We start from the raw sequence: 20534 nt of genomic DNA on the forward strand, positions 1-20534 counted from the left end.
GAGTCTCGGTGTATTTTGAAGGTAAAGCCAACAGGTTTACTAATGGGTTCATCATGGAGTGTGAGAGAGAGGAGTCAAGAATGGCACCAAGCTTTTTGGCCTAAGCAATTAAAAGAATGGAATTGCCATTTACTGAGATGGGGAAGATTGGGGGAGAACAGGTATGTGGTTAGGAGTGGTCAATGGGCTTACAGAGTTCAGTTTGACGTGCCAGTTAGATATCCAAGTTGAGATGTCAAGCAGGCAGTTGGATAAAAAGTTTCTCTAATGGGTCAAGGGAAGGAAAGCTTGATGAGTGGGAGGGGAGGGTGTGGCCTGCTTGGCAAAATCATGTATGTGCTTGAAGGGCACAAACTCCCAAGGGTAGTCAATTGGCCACATGTGACTGGGAACTGAATACGAGCTGGGGTCCTGGAGGAGGGAAAAGGAGCCCTTGCCCCATTCTGAGCCCCACCCTTCTTCCCAGGATCCCCTTCGGCAGCGAACAGCCTGGGCCATCAGCCAGCTGGCCACCAGGAGGTACCGGGCCAGCTGCAAGAAGGCCCAGGCTGAGTGGCCAGACTCAGGTAGCAGCTGCAGCTCAGCCCCTGTGTGTGCCATCTGCCTGGAGGAGTTCTCTGAGGGCCAGGTAAGGCAGGGATGGTGGTTGACCTCTGTGACCAGGCTGGGGAGGGTAAGCTGGAGCTTGGGGGAGGAGGTACTTCAGGCTGGTGTGAGTGCTCTGGCTGCATCTGAGTCCTGTGTATCCTGCATGCAGCAGAGGTAGGGGATAGCCTGAGGTTTGGTTATTTTCCTGGTCTACCAGGGAAAGAGAATTAATGTTTCTTGAGTGTGTACCATGTGCCAGGCTCTGCAGTGGGTGCTTGAGAGGCAGTATTTCCTCTTAGTCTCATGACCATGAGGGATGAAGGTAGATTCGTTTTGTTTTTTTGTTTTTTAGTTTTTTATCCTTATTGTGTAGCAGAAAACTGTCTGTTAAGAAACTTGCCCAAGGTCAAAGTGGCAAAATCCAGGTCTACCTTATACCAAAGCCCATACCTTCTCTATTCTATTAGGTCTTTTGCAAGTAGATGATAAAAGAGGGAGAGGCTGGATGGAGTTAGGGGGATGTCCGGGTTCCTGGTGACTTCTGCAGCTACAGATAACTTTGGTTTGGACCCCCTTATTTTCTCCAGGAGTTACGGGTCATTTCCTGCCTCCATGAGTTCCATCGTGCCTGTGTGGACCCCTGGCTACATCAGCATCGGACTTGTCCCCTCTGCATGTTCAACATCGTAGGTAGGAGGTGGGCCAAGGACTCTCCTGTGTGCAGGCAGATGGGTCTAAAACACGGCTTCCTCTGGGAAAGGGTTTTGCCTCGAAGCTGAGGAGAAAGCAGCACTGCCTCGGTAGTTCTTTAAGCTGTGCCCTGCTCAGAGTGCCTCGTCGGAGGGGTGGCGCCACTGACCCTGTAGACATCTTTGTTATTTTAAAAATGATTTGTATTTTTATGACGACTTTGTTGATTATAAATCGGGGTGATTTGTATATTTATTATTCCAACTTTCTGGCAATAACGAAACCAAGATATTCTATTCTAACACTGTGGGCTTGCAGTAGCCCTGGGTGAAAGAGCCCCAAATGATTGCTGGAGGCGCAGGAGTTGACACGCATAGTGGAACTCCCAGAGGACAACCTGACTGGAGTGAGAGGGCATCCTAGGGCACAGGCACGTTGGGAATGTCCTTGGTCCCCCAAACTCTGACTGAGCTCGCAGGCTATGTAGGCTCAAATAGGTATTCTATAGTCACCCCTTTCTGAATGCACCCTTCATAGATTTGTACGAACTCCTGTGCTCTTGGTTCTTTCTTCCAGAGGGAGATTCATTTTCCCAGTCTGTGGGACCCACTCGATCTTACCAGGAACCAGGCCGGAGACTCCATCTCATTCGCCAGCATCCGGGCCATGCCCACTACCACCTCCCTGCTGCCTACGTGCTGGGCCCTTCCCGGACTGCAGTGGCTAGGCCCCCACGACCTGGACCCTTCCTGCCATCCCAGGAGCCAGGCGTGGGCCCTCGGCACCACCGCCTCCCCAGAGCTGCACATCCCCGGGCTCCAGGCGAGCAGCAGCGCCTGGCAGCAGCCCAGCACCCCTTTGCACAGGGCTGGGGGCTGAGCCGCCTCCAATGCACCTCGCAGCATACGGCCACTTGCCCAGTGCCCCCACGCCGGGCCAGGCCTCATGAGAGCAGTGGGTCTGGAGAAAGCTACTGCACAGAACGCAGTGGCTACCTGGCAGATGGGCCAGCCAGTGATTCTAGTTCGGGGCCCTGCCATGGCTCTTCGAGTGACTCAGTGGTCAACTGCACAGATGTCAGCCTGCAAGGCATCCATGGCAGCAGTTCTACCTTCCGCAGCTCTCTGAGCAGTGACTTTGACCCCTTGGTGTACTGCAGCCCCGAAGGGGAGCCCCAGGAGGAGGAGACTCAGCCCAGCGTGACCTCTCGGCCCCGTTCTTTGGACTCAGTGGTGCCCAGAGGGGAAACCCAGGTTTCCAGCCATATCCACTACCACCGCCATCGGCACCACCACTACAAAAAGCGCTTCCAGTGGCATGGCAGGAAGCCTGGCCCAGAAATGGGGGTCTTGCAGTCCAGGCTTGAGGTTCCTCGGACACAACCAGAGCCAGAACTGCCTTCTCCTGGTCAGCAAGCTGCCAAATGCAATGCAACAGCCTCTTCAGGGCAGCTCCCCAACCCACAACAACCCAGGGCCCTCACAGAGCCAGCCCCAGACCCAACTGATGCTTCCAGCCCCAGTCCCAACCCCAGCAGCCTCTTCCACTTGCAGAAATCCAGCCTTTCTGTCCGACACCCACAGAGGAAACGACGGGGGGGTCCCTCAGAGCCCACCCCATCCTCTCGGCCCCAGGACTTGACTGCACACCCAGCTTGCCAGATGTTTCCTCATTATGGTACCAGCCTGGCATACCCTTGGTCCCCAGAGGCCCACCCCTTAATCTTTGGACCTCCAGGCCTGGACAGGAGGCTGCTAGCAGAAACCCCAGGCTCCTGTTACTCAAGTTCACAGCCAGTGTGGTTGTGTCTGACTCCACGCCAACCCCTGGGACCACACCCACCTGGGGAGGGGCCTTCTGAATGGAGTTCTGGCACCCCAGAGGGCAGGCCGTGCCCTTACCCACACTGCCAGGTGCTGCCAGCCCAGCCTGGTGAGTTTTCAGGGCAAGCGGGTGTGGTGGGGACAGGAGACTAGAGCTGGATATTGCAGAATGAATGAAGTCAGACAACAAGGGGTTGATGGAAGTTGAGAACTGTACAATAGAGTGGACATTCAAAATACTGAACAACCAGCATCACATAGGATGCTGGCTGGAGGGCTCTGGCTCTTCCAGGTGTTACTCCTTTGGTTGCCAGATCATGGGGAGGCCTCAGGGGAAGTCCTAGTGTGGCTGAAACATCAGAAAGCACAGGGGGTGGTTTGGGGCAGCAGTTCAAATCAAAGTGTTTCAATATTTTAATAACTGGTACAATTGTTCCAATGCATACAGCTCAGTGTTAGCTTTAAATACAAAGAAGGCTAAGAAGTATCCCTTGCCCTTGAGGAGAGCATGGAGGAGAAATAATTACCGATAGCCACAATACTAGGCTACAGGAGAAGAGTTATGTGAATGATGCAAAGAGAAAAAAGAAAGAGATCGTGGGTGGTTCCCAGCAGTCCTGTGGGTCCTTAAGTTTTCTCCTCTCTCGTAGGGTAAAAGAACAGTTAGGGCTTCCCTTCTAAGCACCCTTGTTAATAAGACCAATCTCATTTTCTTGGGGGCTCAGTGCATCCCTGTTACTGTATCACAACCAATGGTGATCATGTAAGTCCTCATCTTTAACTTGGTATTTATTTGCTCAAATTCTCCTCTTCCAGAGCCTTCCACCTTCTGCTCTTCCCCCATCTTCTCCCATTGTATGGATGACAGCAGCTCTTTGCCTGCAGACATTCCTAGGAGGATCCCACCACCCTAAAAGGGGACCCAAAGGCGCTGAAATACAAGGCCTGAGGGTCTAGGAATCCTACAGGCAGGACCTGAAAGCTGCTGTCATTCATTCATTCATTCATTTCTTCTTTCTTTTTCCTTTCTGTATTATGTGCTTGCTATGTGCTAGATTCTAGGTTAGGTTCCGAGGACATGGAACTTGTCAACCAGGATCTCCAGGTCTGTGGGGAGACGGGCATGCAAAGTTACAGTAGAGAAAATAATTGCTTTCATAGAGCCATGTAATGCAGGCTTTGGTCATGTGTTTAATGATTCCATTTGGACCTGTCATGTGATGTACTCTCAGTGCTGCCAGCGACAAGACCACCACCTTCCCTCTCTCCCAAACTCAGAACTAGTTTTAATGCTTCCCTTTTCCCTGCTTCTCAGATCCAGTCAATGCCAGGTTCTGTTAACTGTATCTCTAACTTTATCATATTCTCCTCTGGTACTGATGGCCCCATGTCCTGGGTACAGTCTAAAGATCGAGACAAGAGCCTCCAAGCTCTTCCCACCCCTCTTACAGGGCCATGAAGTCTGGGCACTGCACATCTAGTGTTGTGTCCTGGAGAGTTGTGCAGCAGTTACCCTGCCCACCTACCCTCCATGCTGCTTCCAGGGTCATCTTCCTCAAACTGTCCAGAAATCTTCAAATGTTCTGTTTTGTCCACAGTAAAGAAAAATGCAACTTGGTTTGGCCTTCAAGGCTCTAGCACCATCTTGCCCCTGTCTTCCTTTCCAACTTTATTTTCTACTCTTCTCTTCCCTCTCCTTCCCTTGCCCCATGCTTTAGCCAAATTAAGTCAACACTTCTTGTAGTTGCTGCAGCCCAGAATATTCTGCTGCCTTCCTATGCCCACAAATCTAATTTTTACTCATTCCTGCAGGACCAGCTCTTTTATCTCCACTTCCAGAAAGCCCTTCCTGATTTCTCCACTTGGACAAGATCTCTCCCCTTCCTCAATTCATCCCTTGTGACAGCAGTACTGTCCCACTGGCATAATTGCCATTTGCATGCATGCCTTCTCCCCTACAAGGTTGTCAGGTCCCTGCTTATTCTTTTTGATCTTCTGTTTGGCACATGGTGGCTTCGTAAATATTTATTAGGCAAATGAATGAATAGTAAGTACTGGTAACACACTGGTTGCTATATATGTTTCTCTTTCTCTAGATTTGTTTTTCTCTCCCCTGTGTTCCAACTGGGGTCCCTCTCAGCTTTCAGTCTAATCAACCCTTTTGGACACATTCCCTGCTCCTCCCTCTCTGTGGTTCTCTCCCAGCCATACTCTTCTGCAGGTGGTATAACAAGGGGCTGGCCTCACCCTCATAACCTCTTTCCTCCCCTCTCTCTAACTGCAGGCTCAGAGGAGGAGCTGGAGGAACTGTGCGAACAGGCTGTGTGAGATGTTCCGGCCTACCTCCCACCAAGAGTGTGCTCCAGATGACGGGGGCCTCAGAGTCCTGCTCCTGAGAGAAGGGACCTCAGAAAACACCCCTCTTTTGCCGTACTTTCTGAAACCACTGGAAGAGGAGTGGTGATGGTGGGTGGCAAGAGGTGTTTCCTGCTCCCAGCTCCAGACCGTGTCTGCAGAACACATCTGCAGTGCAACAAATCTGTCCAGCAGGGAACCAGCTACTGCCTGTGTGGGCTGGCTCCCTTGAGGGCTGTTTTTTGAGAGCAGGAAGCTAGGTATGGGTAAATAGGTGTTTATAAAGGTGCTGCTCCCTTCCCCAGCCCCAGCAGGTCTCCCTCCTCCCAAGCCTCATGGTCATACCAGCCAATGGGTCCAGCTGAATGCATGACCCCTTCTCACCTCATTCTTTGGGTGAGTCCTGCACACCAGCTGCTGGTAAGGCTGCTGCATAGCGGCAACCCTGGCTCTTATCATTTTCCTTCTTTGCAAAAGGATCAGGAGCATAGGTGAGCCCCAAGCCCTAAAGAGGGAGGCTCTGCAGCTTCTCCAGGCAGTACCTGCCTTGGTACATAACAGAATGTGTTTTTTTCCCTTCTTGTTCTTAATTTTCAGATATATTAAGTCAGAGGGGAGGCTCTGGGAAGCCAGAGTATGGAGTTCTCTCCCCACGGTGGTACAGCACTTTGAAGAACCTGGGATGAAGCCTCTGATCTTTAAACTCTCTCGTCACTCTAGCAGCCCCAATTTCTCTAGGAGTTGGGGGCGGGGTAGTGGGAAGGAATAACTCTTCCTTGGCGATCTCCTATCTCTCAGTCCCGAAGTGGCAGAAAGAAGAGGATTTCTGCTGGAGTTCACCTAGGAAGAGGGAGGATGGAATGAAGGTAGAAAAGACAGAATTACAGCTGAACAAGGACAATAAGGAATTTTTCTCTGGAAGTTTTTCTCTCAGAGCAGGGATGGGGAACAGGAGAGAACAAAGGAAAAGCAAAGTGGGACCCTTGGGTTTAGATGGCCCAGGGGCCCAGCTTCCCAGTGTAAGCCATACAGGCCAGGGACACAGAAAGGTGTGCATGCGAGTGGAGTTGGAGCAGGAAGTCTGGTCTGAACAGCTGGTACCGAGTGGGCAAGGGCTGAGGGGCCTCCTTAAGGTGATATTCACCCCAGGGCAGCTTGACCATTGCTGGCCCCTCAGGCATTATCCCATTGGGAATGTGAATGTGGGAGCAAAGTGGGCACAGGACCCCACCTGGGAATCTTCTTCCCTCAGAGTCAGTGGGGAACTTGCACCTAGCCACCCACATGGGTATTTATATCTGAACCAGACAGAAAGACGCTTGAATCAGGCACTATGTTGAGAAATGTATTTATTTGCTAATATATTTATCCATAAATGCGGTCTCGTCTCGTGCTTTTGTTCTGTCATCGCTGACACTCAGGGTAACAATTTCGTCTTCTACATTGACAGAAATGAATTCTGATATCAGAGGATAATCTATTCTTTCTGATATCTATTAAAGGATAAGGTAGAGGGTGGGCTTGGCATTAAGAACTGGTTTGTAAGCCCCTCAAATCATGGTTAAGTGCGATCAGGGAAGGAGAAAGCCCGACTGGATTCTCATTATGGTTGTCATTATCTGTATTATCACTGTACTGATTACTTCACCCTCTTAATTTATGATGCTTCAGTGACTGACTTTGTAACCTTGGGCTAATACTTCTGTCCTCACTTTTCCAACCATAAAATGGGTCTACTTCACAGTTGTGGCAGAGCTCCTGAGATAACAGAGTGAAAGCATGTTCCAGAGTGGAAAGTATTCAGTGACAGAGAACATCCTAACCCATCCCAGAGCCCAGCATGGATGGGCACAGAAAGCAGGCCTGCCTTGAGGAAGCTCAGTTGCAATTAGGAGACCTGATTGGGAGGATAGAACATCAGGGCATGAAACTATTTATACCCCCAAGATCCAATCAGATAAACACAAATGACTGTGTCTGCCTACACATGGGACCATTGTGGATCAGAGAGCTGGTGCCATGTGGGTATGAATTCCACAGGGCCTGGAGGCCTTTGCTCTTGTCCTCAAAAAGCACATTTCCCCCTTCTGTTTCTCCAGTAAAGGTTTGGTAAGGGTGGTGGTTGTCTGGTGCCCAGTTTTGAACCACAGAGCAAAGCGTTTAGCTTCCTACAGGATGAAATGAAAAAAAAAAAAAAAGACAAATCTACAGATGTTCCGAAGTAAAGTAACTGTCTAAATGCTAAAAGCTACACAAAGCATGAATTATCAGCTGGAACGAGGAAATGTACGAAAGTTTTTTAAAAATAATTAAATATGCATTTTTTTTCCGCCCTGCCGTCCACCAAGCATTCCTGTAGACGGCAAACGCACACGCTATAATGCTCTCGCAGTAAGGAAGGAGGGGTGTCCCTGGATTTCTTTTCGTCTCTGAAGAGATAATAGGGAGACAGCGGATTCTCTAGGGCCCTGCACTTGAAACACAGAAGGGCAAAAAAGAATCTCGGTTGTCATCCGGAATCCTCCTGAGGGGACGGGTAGGCGGCCTGGTGCCAGCGACCTAGATCAAATGGCCCGCGTCATGGCGCGCTCCCGCGCAGGCGCCAGCCGAGCCGCCCCTCCCCCCGGGTCCCGCCCAAAGGCCCAACGGCCGACCCGGCCTCGCCCTCGCGCAGGCCCAGGTGGAGAGGACGCGCGCCGGCCCAGGTGACTCCCTACTGGCCCCGCCTCCAGGCGGGAGAAACCATCTCTTAAGCGGGGGGAGAGAGGGAACCCATGGCCTCCCACACCGGAACCGGATATCTAAGGTACCGGAAGTGATGGGCATTCTGGGTAATTTGCTGTTCACATTATTGTGGGTGAGGCGGCCGTAGCCAAGTTTGTTGCTGTTCTGTGGAGGACTATGGCTCTGGAGACGGTGCCGAAGGACCTGCGGCATCTGCGGGCTTGTTTGCTGTGTTCGCTGGTCAAGGTATGCATCGGGGACCTGGCTGTAGGGGCGATAGGGGAAAGCTGGTGGAATGGGATGTGGGAAACTGCAGGAGGCCATTGTTTACATCGGTAGGAACCACATTTAGCAGTTGTGGGCATGGGCGGTCTTACGTGCCTTTGAATCCTCAGTTCTTAGCCCAGGCCTGACCCTTAACAGACGTTCACTGAACTTCTGTTGGAGCCGAAGGACAGCGGGAATCAAAGAAGGGTGGGGATCTGCAGCTTAGGCAGTAGTTGGAGAGGGTCCCTGACCCTGAGGAGACTGGGGAAAGAAATAGGTAAAATGCAGTTGGGGGACAAGAGAGGAAGGAGTGTGAGGGTGGAACTTCGGGGCTGTGGGAGTGGTGAGTGGGGCACCTGATGAGACACAGCCAACATAGGCTGCCTTCTACTTGACGGGGTAGAAGTATGGAAAAGCTGCTTTTTGTTTTGGCCTGTTCCTGCTCACTTCTCTCCTTTTTAAAAATTCTCCTTCGCAGACCATCGACCAGTTTGAATATGATGGTTGTGACAATTGTGACGCATACCTTCAGATGAAGGGTAACCGAGAGATGGTATATGACTGCACCAGCTCTTCCTTTGATGGGTAAGCCCCTTTTGATTTTGTTATTCACTTCTATATTCCCCCCACCCCACCATGTAAATGTGGAGCAGGCGCTTGAAGCCATTATCCTGATTGGTCTCAAAGTTACTTTGAGACACACTAGGCTTAGTCTGTCCGGTACAGTAGCCACTAACGGCTTGAAAGGTCACTAATCCAAATTGAGACATTCTTTAACTGTAAAATATACACCGGATTTCAAGAATTTAGTACAAGAAAAAATGTAAAACATCTTAATGTTTTTTGTATTATGTGACAGAGTGATAACACTTAATATATTGGGTTAAATGAAATATGTCATTGGAGTTAATTTCACCTTTGTGTCTTTACTTTTAAGCATGGCTTCTAGAACATTTGAAATAGCTTGTGTGGCTTTCATTCTATTTCCACTGAACAGTTGTTCACTAGACTGTTAGCTCATTGATGATGGTAGGGGGTAGGGACTGTGTTTATCTTGTACACCAGGGCCTGGAAGGAGTTTGTGGATGCTTAATAAATGTTTATTGCATGCATGAAGATCCTTTTTGAAAATGAAGGGAAGGGAAGATATAGTAATGGTAAATTATTGCTGATGCTTTTAAATATCTCTAAGAGGCCCTATAAGAAAAGTGTTCCCTTGTTGAGATTGTCCAGTGGGGAGAAGAGAAAATGAGATAAACATAAATGGTCAGGTCTTAATTTTCCTTCCCCAAGGTAGGAGCCAGAGGGCAGTATTCTTTGGGGGTTAAAAAGATTCTATTGTTTTTTTGGCCTGTAGGCCAATTAAGGGTTTACACACAAACTGCACTCAAACCCAGTACTTGCTAAAGTTCTTTCAAAGTGATCCAACTCCATTCTTTCTTTGATTTCCTTTAAGGAAGAATAAAGGATTGGGCAAAACAGTGATGTCATAGAACTTTTACTTCCTACACATGCATGTGCACTCAGATGCTTTAGTTTTTTTGTTCATTTATTAGCACCGTTAAAAAAAAAAAAAAAAAGCCAAGATGGAGTCACTTGCTAAACCATGTCGATAAAACCGAAAGTTAATAACCAACCTAATCAAAGTTTCAGCCTCTCAGGAGTAGAATTTTAAGCCAGTCAATCATGGGTTTCCTCTCCTAGAACTGTTGTGCTGGCTGGGAACAGTATAAAGAGAGCAATTCTCTCAGTGTTTCTCTTCTCTAGCAGGAGAGGCTTGGGCTGACTGTTTCTTTTTCCTAGAATTATTGCGATGATGAGTCCAGAGGACAGCTGGGTCTCCAAGTGGCAGCGAGTCAGTGAGTATCTCCCTTTCTCCTTAATCTGGCCTAGTTGTGTTGTTGCTATCCAGTGGGGGAGGGGCCTCAGGGAAAGATGGGATTTTGGAAAAGATAAGGAAAGTGTCTGGGTTCTGTTATTTACCTTTTGTAGCCAGAAGTGATTCCTCTTCTCTTAGAATTGTAGCATTTCTGTCATCTTTAGCTTAAAGTCTCCATTTGGTCTTTAGTCTTAATTCACTGCCACTGCAATCTCTTCTCTTTCAGGTAACTTTAAGCCCGGCGTGTATGCGGTGTCTGTCACTGGTCGCCTACCCCAAGGTAGCAATCATCATAATGTTTACTTACTGCGCCAGGCTTTGTGGGAGGCCTTTGTGTGAATGATGCCAGTCCTCACAAGTCTGAAGGAACCCAGGCACAGAGAGTTTAAATAACTTGTCCAAAGTCACCCATCTAGTAAGTGAGGAGCCAGAATTTGAACCTAGCCGTTCTGCCTCTGGAATTCTTGCTTTTGACAGCTTCACTGTGTCTCTCTTTTTCGTCTCATTCGTACCAAGTCATTGCCAGGCACTTGCCTGGATCTTCACTGGTAACAAGCCAACCAAACAGGGCTATCTGATGAACAGTCTAGACAATTTGCTTAGTGTCTCCCTCTTCCCCAGGGTGGTAGCTGAGGGACCTTTCTTCTTCCTTCACAGAGGTGTTTTCTTTTTCTGTGGCAGGAATAGTGCGGGAGCTGAAAAGTCGAGGAGTGGCCTACAAATCCAGAGACACAGCTATAAAGACCTAGCAGGATGCATGGCTGCCAGCATTTTTGCCGCCATCTCCTGCTTCTGCTTATTTATTGTTGTGAAACTGAATGGACAGAACTTCAAATACTCTTCATCCTCCAGTTCTGAGACCCAGCAGACTGTTGAGAGAGCAGCAGAGCATGTCCCTGGGTCATTTTACCTTCTTTGGACTACTGGTGGGGGTGGGAGGGGATTGGGTTAGTGGATTAATAGAGTCTGAATTGAATGGGGAGTAGGATGCTGGTTTTGCTTCCCACTGCCTTGGGCTACCCCATTGTCCATGGGCAGGACTCATGGTCAGTGTCAAATGCCAATAAACATGACTCTGTAGACCTGACAGATGTCTTACATTCTTCTTCCTGTCTCTTACTTGGGCACAGTAAGAACTCACTTGCCCTATAAGCGCCTTCCCAGAGCAGCAGAGGCCCTTCTGCCCGTTCCCCATCTCTGAGCCTCCAGGTTTCTGCCTTTCTATTGTACTTCCTTGGGTCTCATTGGAAAGTCCACTGTCCTGAGTCTAGGCAACCCCGTCATCCCGGTGGTCCTCGTTCCTATTTGTTGCTGCCTTCCTGCCAGACCTGCCACAGCAGATGTCCCTTGAAAACCTGAGACTTCTTAATAGTCTTTGCTCTTTGACCATGTTTAATACTTTTGTTTTTCCTTGCTTGTGTGTTATTTTTACTGCTCTTCCTGTACATTAGAAAGGCACCCCTGATCTCCCCCTCCTGCAGTACCACATTCCACTGAATTTCCCTAACTGAAGAGACCCTCAGGTGGCCGCTGGCCACTAATTTGTGCCTCCATAGGAAGTAGGCCTCTAGGGGGCCTTAAATGATGTCACATTGGCCAAGGTGAGTGACATGTTTTGGAATTTAAAGTTTACCATAAATTCTCAGTTTCTTGAATTTCCACATTTTGATTGTCCCCATTTTGATTTCATTAAGTGTCTTGTTCTCCATCTGTAAAACAAGTGATTGCACTTTGCCTGTTTACCTCAGAATTGTGATTATAAAAATGAAGCAATGTGAAAATTCTAACAAGTTTTATAAAAGGTAAAATTCATTTGCTCTCCTTTTGTTGGCCATTCTTCAATATAAACAGTATGTGCACAACCGAAACAGTGGGGGGAAAGGCCCGGAACCACCACAGCAGGGTGAGCTCTGACCCACGAGCAGAGGTGCCTGCAGTGGGGCTTTGTGTCTCAGCCACCTGGTGATGCTAGTGAGTCAGTGTCTCCTGTTACCTGTGGCCTGGAGTGTGGGAAGGAGGGAGAGTTGCTGAGTCTCCAATGACCTCCCCCCTTTTTCCTTGTCCTGGTGGGCCCATGGGAAGGAAGCTGGGATTGGCCCGGGCTGCTCATGTCACCACTTAGCAGGTCCTCCTCAAACCAGAATGATTTTCTCTGATTCCTTCAAGTTTTGAGGGAATGGTCTGTTAACCCAAATTCCAACGGAGTTTTTCAAGGATATTCCCAGCCCAGCAAACTGAAAGCCTCAGGGGCGATGGTTTCTGTTGTTCAATTTCAATCTGAATGGAGCATTGGGAAGCAGCCCCACCAGGCTAGAGCCTACATCCCAGAGGGAAGGAGTGGGTTTCAGCAAGAGCACCTAGGCCATGCAGCCAACACCCAACTTTCACTGGCTTTTCTCAAAAAGTCCCTTGGAAATCCCCGGTTGCTGTCCTGCGTGTCTGACCCGGACGTGGCTGCTTGGTGAGAATGGAAACAGTTGTGGGGAGGGGAGGCAAGAGGAGCTGTGCACAAATAACCACACTCAGGCTGCCTCAGCCTCACACTGAGCTGGGGCCTTAACTGTCAGCCTCGCAGGAAGCGAAAGACAAGCACTGGTGGTTGTGGGGGAGGGGTGGCCAGCTGCGGTGACCGGATTTCACAGACTCCGTGCCAAACGGGCTCTGCCTGGAAGCTGCTTCTGAATTCGCTTTCGTGCTTTCTCTGGTCCTTGAGCTTGCTTGTGGTGTCACTCAGCAGCCCAGATAGGCAATCATGTTCTGGAATCCCATTCCCTGCTGGGAGCCCAACGAAGTGGAAATTGGACTGTTGATTGTTCAAGACTCCCTGGGAGTGGGCAGTGCTGTGTGGAAGAGGTTTCAGGTGCTAGTACTGCTGTCCTGCATTCTCCGTGCGTGAGGGCTATATCCTGACCATCGTGCTTGTCAAAGTTTCAGCCACATTCTGACTGCTGAGGTCCCACAGCTGCCCAGGGTTTTGGTCTTTTGCTCTAGGGTGGCTTCACTCCTTCAGAAAGGCAAGACTCCTTAATTTAACAAGGGACAGACTCAAGTCAGGCAGATTAGAAACAGTGGTAACTAGGCTGCCTTCCCCTTGCCTGCTTATTTCTTATTCTCCACTCCCTCCCCACCACAGGCTATGGGGTTAGGGTGTCTCGCCAAAACTGAGGGGCTAAGTGGCAGTGCATTGCTGAATGCAGCTTCCAGCCCAATGCAGGGATTGGTAGCTGATAGAACAAGGGTCAGAACATTCTGGTCTTGGGGAGCAGTTTCTCGAGGAGTAATGGGGATGGGTTGGTGAGAACCTAAACTCAGGCTGGGCTCTTCAGGCGTGGGGACTGAGGCCTCTTCCCTCTGGGCATGGCCACTACCTTCCTCCCCGCCCATCTATAACCAGCTATTTAATCCTCAGGTCCACTCGTGACACCCGATCTATGTGTGCATATAAAAGAAACAGGTAATATTTAAGAACAGGCTAATAACATTGTTTGGAAGTCTGGTTCAGGTTTAGTATCAGTAGAACCTTTCCCTTAAATAACATTTTACAGTTGACAAAAGGGCTTTTATGTCTATTATTTGATCCTCACAAAACCCCTGTGGCATAGTTAACATCCTTATGTCGTGATGAAGAGACTGAGCCTCAGAGTGAAAGGAACCAAGTAGTGAGCCTTAGCTCAAAAAATACATTGCCCACACCCTGCTGCTTCTGACATAGTTAGCCCCACGCGCAGGTTTGCTCCCTCCATGAGTATTTCATAGAACCAGTGTGAGGCATTAGCTTGTTGAATGAAAGTTACATGTCCCTACACATTCGTGGAGCACCCCTGACCACCCTACATCTCTAGTCCCCAAGTCTAAAATTAGCCAAAGATAGGGAGGCAGTGTGGGGAAATGGCCCAAGAAGGAGAAACTTGGGATTTACTCAAGGATCCCTACGCTGACGACTGGGAAACTGGCCCAGTCCTTCAGTTCCCTTCTGGGTGCATCTCCTGTTCCACTCTAGGGGTATCTGCTGGCATGTCCCCATCCCCCTAACCTCTCCTACTTTTCTCTCCTCACCATTTCCCTCCATCAGCAGCCCAATCACGGTACCTTCACACCCCACAAGAACACTGGGACTCGTGATGAAAAGAACACATATTCAACTTGGGGCATTGTCCCTGCCTCCCAGGCCTGCTGCCTTCACCACCCACCAACCTGACTTCTCTAAGTCACTTTACTTCTCTAAAACGAAGTGTCTTCTCTATACAATGCAGTGGACAAAACTCTGGTATTAGGTGGCAGGATTGTAGTCACTTGTGAAAGGTACAGGTGGAAGAGGGCATGAGGGGCCCCTGAGGTGCTGGGTATAGCATCTTTTCTGATCTGGATGCTGGTTACATAGGCTGGTTCACTTTCTGAAAATTTGTTGAGTTACACACTTATGATTTGTTCACTTTTCTGTTTATTGTACTTCATATAAAAGTTCACTTAAAGAAGCAGTTGGCAGTCCCTGTCTTAGGATAGTTGTGAGAATCAAATGCATTAATTTAGGTGAAAACAATTTGAGAGCTGTAAATGCCTAAGGGATTGTCATAGTCCAAAGTTGTCCACCTCTAGGTAAGTTCTAGGCAAGTGTGGCAGGAATGTCATCTCTCAAGCATTGTTGAGCAATAGATGTTCCAATATAGCTATCATACATAAATCTATCAAAATTGAAACATTTTCCTTCAAGCACCATGGCTTTTTATTTTAATCTCTGTTCTCTCATTTTTTTTTTATGACAAGTTATATATATATATATTTACTTGCTGTTTGGATGCTAGATTCTTGATGTGACTTAACCTCTACTTGGCTCAAAGTCATTATTATAAACATCCATTTTGTATCATGTGGTGAAATGGTTCTGGACTTATGGTTTTCTACCCCTTGGATTCATGTCAGCCTGTCAGCTGTCACTTCTGCTACTCATGTGTGGCTGTCTCCCTTCCAGTCTTGTTTGAGCTAGAACAAACAGCCGCGCTCGGTAAAAATTGCTGTAGGATGAGCCAGTAAGGCCAAGACTGAGGAAGAAAGCACATGGCTGCCTGCCTGGGCCTTGGGGCTCAGTCCTTCACCAGTGGAGGGACACATCCTGAGTGTTGGGGCTGTAGAAAGAGAGCAGACAGATCATACAGAGCATGTGAGGGCTGGGAGAGTCATGACTTAAGCCAGCCCTTCACTTTATGGGTGAGAAGACTGAGTCCCAGAGATGGGTCAGCCTGACCTCAAGAGGGGGTCCCTGCTACTTTGTTTGTCCCATATTGCCTGGCTCAGTGCCTCTTGCCCATAGATGCTGGTGTTTCTCTTTGCTTTAAGACACCAGGAAGCAGGAACTGAGTGCAGAGAAAACTCTGCCCCATGCTGCTGGCATCAAGATACCAGACCCTCTGACAAATGTGATAGAAAACATCTTCCCTCTAAACCTCGGCACTCCTATGCTCAGCACACACTGCCAGAGTGGAGGGTAGGCATTATGGGGTCGTGGACAGAGGATTTGAAGCCCAAGCTTTCCTTGGGGGTCTATCCCACAGCAGAGGGAGGCCTGGGCCTGGAAGAAGTCAGGGAGCTAGCAGGCCCATTTCAAGAACTATGTGCTGCTTCCTGCCTGTGCCACTGTCCTTCCTCCAAACTGAGCCTTGGAGCGACAGAGAGAACTCGAGGGAAGGGAAGAACAGCTTCAGACACCAGGGTGGGGGGACCCAGCATCTCTCCAAAATGGATTCCTCATTCCTTCTTCCCCAACTCCCCCGCAACTGCCACCCTTTCTACCCCAACTCCCATCCCGGAAAATACCTGGAAGGAAGTGAGTGCTCTGAGGCGACTAGCCCGAAGAGGGGGGTTTAACTGTCACCTTGTCCCTGGGGGCTTGAGTAGCCTTGAGTAGCGGAAGGTAGAGAGGGAAATGCAAATCCATGCTTGGGAGAGAGAAGAACTCCACAGAGAGGAAGGGAGTGGCAGCCATTGCCAGCCTTCCTCCTGGGCTTCTGGTCCCAGCAGGGAGGCCTGAGGCAAGGGAGTGATGGCCGGCTCTGGGAGAAGCCAGCAGCTGCTTCCACCCCACGCAGGCAGCTGCGGCACTGGCACTTTCCCTGGGCAGTGAGTAGACTCACTTCCTCAGCCCTGCACCCCAGGGCAGCAGGCACATGGGGGCGGGGTCTGGAGCTCCGTGGAGTCCAGGGGAGAGATGAAGTGGCGGAGGTCGAGGTGATGTCCTTGCTGGATGAGCCTAAAAAGACCATGTCTATTCTGCGTCTGTGGCAGGTGGACTAAGCTTAGGTTGGAAAGACCCTCTGGCATCCACGCCTCCTCTTCCTGTGAGAGACACCAGAGGCCACAATTGAGAACCACGTGGCGTCCTTGCAAAGGGATCTTTCACAGCTACCAGGAGGCAGAAATGAGTGAGGAGCAGCCCTGGGGTCAGTGCTTCTACAGTAATAATCTGTTATATCAGTATGACAATGACCAGGTTCAAAAGTGGCCACCACCATTGTTGTGTTTGATTCTCAGTACCATCCCATGAGGCATTATTCCCCTTTCACAGATGAGAAAACAGTGTTAGTTATTATCACTTGCCCAAGGTCGATGGCCAGGCAAGGCTACACTGGGGTCTCAGCCCAGCTGCCCTTCAGTTCTGCCATGGCAGACGGGGATCTAGGGCCTATACTGGAACAGGGGTGAGGGGGTCCTCCATATCTTCCTTTTGTCCCCTCGAGCCCCAGCCTGGAGGTGAGGCTCCTGAGGCTGCAGGTCCACCAACCTCCGCACCAAGGTCTTTGGGGGATGAAGGCTGCAAGACCTCCCTGTGCTCGCTCACCCTTGGACCCTTCCTGGAGGGCCTGAGCCCCCTGTCCCCCCACCCCCCAGCCCCCATTTTGCCCCAGTTCTCTCGCCTTCTCCCTGCCCTCCCAGCTGCTGCCCCATGACACGGCTGCCTGTACCCCATTGGCCGGCCTGGGAGCATTTGCCCTTATTTGGCCAGACGGCTCCAGGCCAGGCCTCCACCCCACAGCCCAGCCCCCGCAGGCTTGTCTCTCTCACTTCGTCTTTTTGAGGTTTGGCTCTGGGGCCCTGACGGGCGTCGCTTCAAACGCACTTTCTGGTTGAGTCACTTTTTAACGGCTCTAGTGCTGTGAGCTGCTGCTGCTGCTGCTGGGGCCCCAGCCGTCATAGCCAACCCTCCCCCATCTGACTACCTAATAGGCTCTGACGGAAGGGGGAGGGTTGGCCATTTGCTGTTGGACAGAGTCTGCAGACCACTTGGTTACCCATGTAGACCCCTCTGCTCTCCACCCCGCACACACACAAACCTGGGGGCAGGGAAGTCTGCCCTGACTTCCAACCACTGCTTTTTCCAACTGCCTTTTTGGGTTTTTGAGGAGACACAGGCTGTGTGTCCACTATCTTTGGAGTATCCCTTCTGAGGTGTGCCAGGCCTGGTCCTTTTGGGAGCACTCTGAATTGAGTCCTATAGGGGGACAGAAAATATGCAGACTGTTGGCTGATTTTCAGGAAGGTGAAATTTAACCTCGCTGAATTCCGGTTCCTCAGCTCTGAGATGGGGATACTGTCGCTTACATCAGTGGGTCAGCATGATGACAAAATGAAGTTCAGATTGAATGTGCTTTTATAAAACTCTCTAGATGCCTCAGCTGCTGCCCTCTCCCCTCTCCCAGCTCAGGGTGTGGAATTTGAAAGAGAAGGAAGAAACAGCCCCGAGCCTTTCGCGGGGCAGTCCTCACAGAGCTTCCTTCTCTGTTTTTTCCACCCCTCACCTTCTGCTTCTCCATCTGTCCCTGGCATGTGAGGGATCCTGAGAGGGCAGGATGCAGGCAGGAGGGAACAGACAGACAAAGGAGTCCCTCCAGCCCTTTGCCCCTTGTTCCCAGCCTAGATTAGGGGAGGATTCTACTCCAGATCTCCCAGCCTCCTGCTTTCTCTCAACTAATGGAGGTCTACCCTTGAGCCAGCTGGGGAAATCCATGGCCTGCCCAATGACTGGGCAGGTCTTGGAACACAGGCCTTGCTGCTGCTTCTTCCAAGGTCCCTGGGCCTGCTTGCTTTGGGGGACTTCCTAGAGTACAAACAGGTACTTTGGTCAACCTCCTCCTCAATTTTATAGATGAAGACACAAAAGCTGGGGGTTGGGGGGCTGATTGGATGACTAGCCCAGAGGTACACTGTAAATAGCCACAGAGTGGTGACTAGATCCCTAGTCTCCTGCCCCCCAGTTCTGCCCTCTACTCGGTGGTCCTGATGTTGGGGGTAGGGAGTTAGGGTCCTGAGAGATCATAATGGGTTCCAGGCAGGAATGCCCTTTCAACATGCGTGTGCATGCGCACGCATGCACGGGCACGCACACTTTCTTAGTAGTAGTTAAAACTGGAGCAGGGGCAGCTCTGCAAGTTAACCCAGGGACCTGTATGTAGAGGCAGCCAGAAGGGAGTTGTTTCTGGTTTTATGGCCACTCCCACAGCAGTGGTCAGGATGGCCTTCTTCACACCCACACCCCTTTCCTACCAAGCCTATCCTGTCTCTTCCCAGATGCTGTGGACAAAACCCTGAACTTTGGCCCTAACTTGCTTTGTGGCCTCAGGCTGCGTGCTGCTTCTCTCTGGGCTTCCTGACAAGCCAGTTTGCTGTCTGACTTTGCTGCTTAAAAAGCCTTGGATACTGTAATCCGGAGAGCTGAGCCAGAACCCTGTCCCAGGGCAGAGCAGGCCTCACAGGGTGCACTGCAGTTGCCTCTCCCCACAATAGAGCAGGAGAGCGTGAAATTAAACCTAGAGGATGTCTGGGCAGTGCAGGCCGGGCGGAGAGAAAACTATGCCTACTTTCCTTGCCTTCTCAGGCCTTCCTGGTGCTCCCTAAGGCTCTGAGATGAGTCAAGGGACTTTCTTAGGTACTGAGATGCCCTCTGCAGCTCCGCAGGGGACATGGGCTGGCTTAGGTGCTTGAGGCAACTTCCTGCTCTCAGCACCTGCTTCCCTTGGCAGCCCCTCCAAGGAGAGTGGCGAAAGGTCCCAACATTTGGGACTATTGACTCCAGTTGTCTTTAGCCCCATTTTGCAATGTTGGGTGCTCAGTTTCCCTCCTTTGTGGCCAGGCCTGTCTCCAAGCCTAGCTCCCATGAGGGCGGGCCTGCTTTGCCTTCTGACTTCCTGTTTGTAAGTGGTTAGGTCCTGTGGCTTCTCTCTTGTTGTCTCTTCACAAGGCAGGTTATCTAGACTACCATCTCTGCCTGCCTGCTGAGCGAGGGCCCCAGGCCCATGCAGCTGGAGGGAAAGGCCTGGTTTTCTTCTCTGCCTTCATGTGCAGTCAATGCCCTCTTCATTTCTCCTACCCTCTGGGCCTGCTCTCCCTTGCAGGTATTAGGCCTTCAAAAGACCATTTTCTCCATTTCTCCCCCTTGCCCAGAAACCTTCTACCTTCTCTATCTCCTCTATTTGCAAATCTTCTTCCATCCATACCCACTTCCTCTGGAAGCCTTCTCTGAGGAGCCCCCGGGACTCAGAAGTTGCCACTGCAGCATGCGTCAGTCCAGCCCCGTGGGACCCTCAAACCCACCCAGGGCTAATTTGGGTTGCAATAATTTTGTAAGATGTGGGTACATGTGAAGGTGTGTATTTGTTCTATTTTACTGTCGGGTTTCGTGCCTGCTCAAGTAGGAACCAAGTTTCCCCATCAGGTCGGAAGCTTTGAGCCTGCTTTAGGTACAACTGCTCACTCACGCCAACACACAAAACTCTCACACCCTGCACACGAGGTCTGACAATTAAGTTTGAGAACTTATTGTAATGCTGTTGCTAACCTTTTTTGATATCAGAGGGATTATTCATTATGAATTTGTACCAACTGGACAAACAGTTCACCAAGTCTCCTATTTGGAGGTGCTGAAAAGGCTGCTTTAGAAGTTAGACGACCTGAACTTTTCACCAACAATTCATGGCTCTTGCATCACGACAATGCACCAGCTCACACAGCACTGTCCGTGAGGGAGTTTTTAGCCAGTAAACAAATAATTATTGGAACACCTCCCTACTCACCTGATCTGGCCCCCAATGACTTTTTTCTTTACCCAAAGGTAAAGGAAATATTGAAAAGAAGACATTTTGATGACATTCAGGACATCAAGGGTAATCCAATGACAGCTCTCACAGCCATTCCAGAAAAAGAGTACCAAAATTGCTTTG

At 50.0% G+C, this 20534-nt stretch overlaps 2 protein-coding genes and 1 long non-coding RNA gene across 5 annotated transcripts in view; 2 read left to right on the forward strand and 1 right to left on the reverse strand.

The window, feature by feature from the left end:
- Positions 1-6837, forward strand: part of RNF43 (ring finger protein 43) — a 59564-nt gene extending 52727 nt beyond the window's left edge. For all 3 annotated transcript variants that reach the window (XM_088802123.1, XM_074319441.2, XM_074319442.2), the window contains exons 6-9: positions 467-628; positions 1176-1278; positions 1855-3210; positions 5386-6837. In XM_088802123.1, coding sequence (XP_088658249.1) covers positions 467-628; positions 1176-1278; positions 1855-3210; positions 5386-5429 — 1665 coding nt within the window. In that variant the 3' untranslated portion in view covers positions 5430-6837. The remainder of the gene's footprint in view (positions 1-466; positions 629-1175; positions 1279-1854; positions 3211-5385) is intronic.
- Positions 6838-8079: 1242 nt separating this feature from the next.
- Positions 8080-11413, forward strand: SUPT4H1 (SPT4 homolog, DSIF elongation factor subunit). The gene is made up of 5 exons (XM_019736389.3): positions 8080-8426; positions 8926-9032; positions 10251-10306; positions 10553-10606; positions 11008-11413. Exons 1-5 carry the CDS (start codon positions 8358-8360, stop codon positions 11073-11075), a joined length of 354 nt encoding a protein of 117 aa, XP_019591948.1. The 5' UTR covers positions 8080-8357; the 3' UTR covers positions 11076-11413.
- A 688-nt stretch (positions 11414-12101) lies between these two features.
- Positions 12102-16732, reverse strand: LOC141568800 (uncharacterized). The gene is made up of 2 exons (XR_012492012.2): positions 16138-16732; positions 12102-13349 (listed from the first exon to the last, which is right to left on the reverse strand). It is a non-coding gene; the product is annotated as an uncharacterized LOC141568800 (long non-coding RNA).
- Positions 16733-20534: the final 3802 nt, after the last annotated feature.

Source organism: Rhinolophus sinicus, chromosome 12, assembly GCF_057876585.1.
Source record: "Rhinolophus sinicus isolate RSI-liver-muscle chromosome 12, RSI-T2T, whole genome shotgun sequence".
NCBI classification, from domain to species: domain Eukaryota; kingdom Metazoa; phylum Chordata; class Mammalia; order Chiroptera; family Rhinolophidae; genus Rhinolophus; species Rhinolophus sinicus.

Bases quoted from the DNA above. Each gene is read 5' to 3' on its own strand.
- SUPT4H1 (XM_019736389.3), top strand. From the start codon at position 8,358: ATGGCTCTGGAGACGGTGCCGAAGGACCTGCGGCATCTGCGGGCTTGT. The intron at 8,427-8,925 runs GTATGCATCGGG...TCTCCTTCGCAG, and splicing joins TGCTGTGTTCGCTGGTCAAG to ACCATCGACCAGTTTGAATA. The intron at 10,307-10,552 runs GTGAGTATCTCC...CTTCTCTTTCAG, and splicing joins CTCCAAGTGGCAGCGAGTCA to GTAACTTTAAGCCCGGCGTG.